At 37.0% G+C, this 5,132-nt stretch overlaps 1 protein-coding gene across 1 annotated transcript in view; it reads left to right on the top strand.

The window, feature by feature from the left end:
- The first annotated feature begins 229 nt into the window (after positions 1 to 229).
- LOC107481066 (protease Do-like 7) overlaps positions 230 to 5,132 on the top strand; it is a 13,777-nt gene continuing 8,874 nt past the window's right edge. Inside the window, 11 exon segments of the mRNA XM_052258816.1 lie at positions 230 to 910; positions 1,013 to 1,083; positions 1,813 to 1,947; positions 2,517 to 2,575; positions 2,657 to 2,693; positions 3,173 to 3,307; positions 3,310 to 3,411; positions 3,956 to 4,021; positions 4,111 to 4,167; positions 4,255 to 4,320; positions 4,683 to 4,790. Coding sequence (XP_052114776.1) covers positions 607 to 910; positions 1,013 to 1,083; positions 1,813 to 1,947; positions 2,517 to 2,575; positions 2,657 to 2,693; positions 3,173 to 3,307; positions 3,310 to 3,411; positions 3,956 to 4,021; positions 4,111 to 4,167; positions 4,255 to 4,320; positions 4,683 to 4,790 — 1,140 coding nt within the window. The 5' untranslated portion in view covers positions 230 to 606.

Raw genomic sequence — 5,132 nt, 5'->3', positions numbered from 1 at the left:
TTGTAAAAAAAAAAAAAAAATAACAAAAAAGTGGTTAAGTTTTCTATATTTTATGTGAATATAAAATTGTGTGTTCTAAACTTCTAACTTCTAATTTTTTTTTTCCATGTGTGTAACAAGTAACAACTTAACATTTCCCAAATGACAAACTGACAAATAATAAAAATTGAGCTGCGGTGTCCGCTGTCAAAAAAAAAAAAAGGAAAATAGTGAGTAGTGCAAAGGAAAGTGCTTAACAATATGAGCGAAATAATGAAACAATAAAGAAAATTTCTGAGAGGACGACTGATTCATTATTTGATTTGATTATTGGAACTACAATAATAGTGTGATGATAGCAGCTGCAATTGGAGTTCGGAAAAAAGAGGGGCCTGGTTGGTGAGTCAGTGAGTCGCGTTTACACAATTACACGGCAGCGAGTTGAAAGTTGAAACCCAAACTCGCTGTTGAAGCTGTGTCTGTACTCTCTCTGGCAGGCGTAGCTGTTACCTCACTCACTCACTGACTAACTCACTCGACTCGTTGGCGTGAACTCACTGGTTTGTTACTACTCTCAAAAGCTTTTAAGCTTCCTTCATTCACTCCTGAACCCTAGCTAGCACGAGAATGGGAGATCAAGTCGACGAGAGGTTGGGATCCGATGGATTGGACTCCGATGCTGCTGGTGGCGCCGCCGTCAAGGCCGATGAGCTCTGCATGGAGATCGATCCGCCCCCGTTGCAGGAGAACGTCGCTACCGCTGAGGATTGGCGGAGAGCACTCAGCAAGGTCGTCCCCGCTGTCGTCGTCCTCCGCACAACCGCATGCCGCTCGTTCGACACTGAGTCTGCCGGTGCCAGCTACGCCACCGGCTTCATCGTCGACAAGCGCCGCGGCATCATCCTCACCAATCGCCACGTTGTCAAGCCCGGTACCACACTATACGATCAATGATCGGAGTTTCTTCTATTTTTCGCTACCTATTCGGTGTTAATATCTTCGTCATATGCATTCTTTTATTTGTTATGTCTAGGTCCTGTAGTTGCAGAGGCCATGTTTTTGAACCGCGAAGAAGTTCCAGTGCATCCAATATACAGAGATCCAGTGAGTGAACCTTTTTTTTTTTGTCCTCCCTCTCCCCCCTCCATTTTTTGTGCTTTTGTTTCTGTCGTTAAATTGATTATTTCTGAGCTTCGACTTGGACAGTTCATTGTGCTGCCATAGTTAATTGGTAATTTCGTTGTTGATTGGGGTAATGGTCATTTCTGCAATGTATTCTGCTTCCCGTAATTACCTAGTTGAATTTGCACAAATGCTCGCATGACTTGGGAGGGATGCAGGAAAATTTTGTGATAACTGGTACTGACATGTGAAACATGGCAAATAATTGGTATTCATACTGTTTCTTTTAAGAAACAAGCAGTTATAATAAAAGATTGTTTGTGTGGTACTATGGTTATTACCTATGGTCAGATTGAAGATCAGTATAACATTGTTGTACAAATGACGATTGTTTTATGCATAATCTCAACCACCTTTAGTATTCCTATTTTGTTGTGTTTTGTCGTTACATTTTTCTAATTTCTTTCCAAGAGCTTAAGATCTTTTGTCCTAAGAAATAAAATTCATGTCTTTAACCTTCTTGCACAGGACTTCTTACATATGTTTAAATACTATAATAACTAAGTATGTTGTTCACAGATACTTGTTATTTAATTTATTTTCATTTATTTGATTGGTTTATCATTGCTTAACTCTTTTCTTTCCCTGATTTTGGGTTCTTATTTCTCTGTGCCTCTTGATACAACCTACTATATACATACACTTTTGCAGGTCCATGATTTTGGGTTCTTTCGTTATGATCCTGGTGCTATACAATTTCTGAATTATGATGAAATACCTCTTGCACCTGAGGCTGCATGTGTTGGACTAGAAATCAGAGTTGTTGGCAATGACAGTGGTGAGAAGGTATTACCTCAATATTTGCGTTATGACCAACTCAATAGAGCACTATTTAGGAAAATAGAATGATGCTGTAATTTATGATGTGAAATAAAAAGAACACCCCAGTCTGTAAGGCTTCCACATGGTGGTGTCTAGGAAGAACAGACATACGCAGCCTTAGCCTTGCAAGCTGGATTTGAACTGGTGACTTCTAGGGCATCTGGGACTCTGGGAGCAATTTTACACAAGGCTCACCCTCTTGGTCACATAGCAGCCTTATGCTGAGCAATACTTTTTTTATTGGTTTCATATCACAATCAATTTTACATCTGGCTTCATAGTTCCTTCATTTGTTGTCTTCTATAAATTTTCTTTTCTATGGTTTCCTAAATCGATTGATTTATAAGCATTTTTTTTGGGTTTGACATTGACATTCAACTGATATTCTTTCCTGATCATAACTGTCACTAGCTTTTTGTTTATGTAGAGGACCATGACTTCTATTCCAATGCATTCTTGGTTATTCCCTCCCCGCGGCCGGTTTCCTAACTTAAATTCTGAATTATTATTTTAATTTTGAAATTTACTTTCAGGTTTCCATTTTGGCTGGTACTCTTGCTCGGTTGGACAGGGATGCTCCTCACTATAAGAAGTATATTTTAAATATCTGGTTATATATATATATATATTTCTTCTTTCATGAATAGGTAGTTAAAAATATTATTTGATGCAGGGATGGGTACAATGACTTCAATACCTTCTACATGCAAGTAAGTGAGAATGACTGTTTATGAGCTGATTTGCACATTTTCTTCAAAATTTCAAATTATGAGTTTGATCAAGTTATTAGTTTTCTTTCAAATTTACCTTCCTTTAATTTCTTTGCTGGGTTGTCTTTGGACTGTTTCAATGTCAAATAGTTTTTCCAATATCATAAAAGGATTCATCAGTTGTTTATATTTATTTAAAACTTGGATGTAAGGTAGAATTAGAGATTAGAGGGAGCTTGATTGCTATAAATTTTAGGCAAAGAGAATTTGCTTCTGAGCATGAGACCCATTCTGAGCTGATGGACCTCCATTTGACACCTTAATTCACTGATTGAGTGATCTTTTTATACTTGGTTTTTAAGTCCTTCAGAGAAGTCTTTTACAAGTACTGTTCATGGTCAAACCCTTAGTACTCAATAGTCTGTAGCAATTGTTCATTGGCTTATTGCAACCAAATTACTAATTATTTTGCATTTCAGGCAGCCTCTGGGACCAAAGGAGGATCAAGCGGTTCCCCAGTTATAGATTGGCAAGGGAGGGCAGTGGCCTTGAATGCTGGGAGCAAGTCATCAAGTGCATCAGCATTCTTTTTTTGGTGAGCAACTAAACACAACGATATACTTTTCAGGTAGTGAGGGCATTGAGATTTATTCAAAAGGGCAGTGAAACATATGTTGATAAATGGAAGGCAGTTTCTATACCTCGTGGTACACTTCAGGTTTGTCATTTGTATCACCTTTTTACCTTATGATAACAGAATATAGTTGAGACCTTTTCACAATTTTTACTTATTATGGACATGGCTATATGCCTAAATCCCTTTCTTTATAAGCATGGAAATACTGATGTATGCATATTTCTGTATTATTTAGTAATACCAATGTTATTTAGAAGTTTCGTTCCCTGACTTTTGAATCAGCTTGTTTGCTCGTCAAATCTTTTACATTTAGGAGCGTGAGATGATTGTAGACACTTTATCCATTATAATTTAGCAATGTCACATCATTCTTTTCATTGTATATTTTATATGCTGCTCATTACAGATGAATATAACTGTACAGTTTCTCACTCGTCATGTTTTTGACATTTTAATTTGCTTTGTCTTCTGTTTGCTTGACTGACTGCTTGTTTGCTCTTATTTTTCTCTTTTAAGATTCCAAGAAATAATTTAAAATTTTCCTCTTCTTGTTTCTCAAATTGGTGTGTCCTTTGGGATGGTGCAATCTCTTTTTTATTTCTAACTTGTGTAAAATATGATACAGGCAACCTTTCTGCATAAAGGTTTTGATGAGACTCGCAGGCTTGGTCTAAAAAGCGAGACAGAGCAGGTTGCTTGATCTATATTAAGCTGTCTTTACTTGGAAGCAGTTTCATTTAAATATGCCTTGAATTGTTACCCTGTTTATGAATAATGTAGATGGTACGTCATTCTTCTCCATCTAGTGAAACTGGAATGCTAGTTGTGGACTCTGCGGTAAGCATATTGTTACTCAGAAGATTCAATCTTTTATGGGGTGAAATCCATTTCAAATTCTGTGGGCTTAATCCTCGGCTTGTTTAGGTGCCAGGCGGTCCAGCTTATAAACATTTGGAACCAGGCGATGTGCTTGTTCGTGTCAATGGGGAAGTAAGTTTGTCATGATACACGATTTTGCTTCTACCTGTCATTCTTTGGTTCTCTGTTTTATTAACCTTTACTTTTTTTTTCTTTTTTTTTTGTTTTTTTTGGGGGGGAGGGGGAGGAAAGAAGATATTCTTGAGACATGGATTTCTAAATAATGCCTTCCTGGTATTTGATAACTTGGTCAACTTTATCTTGGGAGTTTTGTTTTGTGTTTTTTTAGTGATCATTGGTTTCAAGAATTACTTTCTTATGCTTGAAGGCTGCATAAACAGGGACTTCTCTGGTCTTGTATAACTTGTGAAAGATCAGGATCCAGTTTTCTAATCAGTTTGCTAGTGCTTGACGACTCTGCAATTTTGTTGCAGGTCATTACTCAGTTTCTGAAACTGGAGACTGTACTTGATGACAACGTAAACAAGAATATTGAATTACAAATTGAAAGGGGTGGCACATCGAAGATATTATCTTTGTTGGTGAGAACCTTTTTCCCCCTTGGATTATGAATGATATTAGCATACTCAAGTGCTTATTTATTATATGGGAATAAGGAATATCAGTACAGTGGTGATCAAACTGCAACCTCTTCTCTCTGATGAGAGAGGTTCAAGACACTAGAACATAGAAAACGGTAAATAATAATTATAAAGCATTAAAACATCATAAATTTGTAATTTGTACGTCCTACGGTTTACTAGTACCACTAAACTAGTTCTGAAAGTAATGGAAGGACTTACATAACATGATATTTACATGTGATCTGATTACCAATCACTTTTTTCTTTTCTTTTCTCTCTTTTTTTTTGTTTTTTTTGGGG

Source organism: Arachis duranensis, chromosome 3 (assembly GCF_000817695.3).
Source record: "Arachis duranensis cultivar V14167 chromosome 3, aradu.V14167.gnm2.J7QH, whole genome shotgun sequence".
NCBI lineage: Eukaryota > Viridiplantae > Streptophyta > Magnoliopsida > Fabales > Fabaceae > Arachis > Arachis duranensis.
Note: the sequence above shows the minus strand (reverse complement) of the source record. Positions and strands in the feature narration are given on the sequence as shown.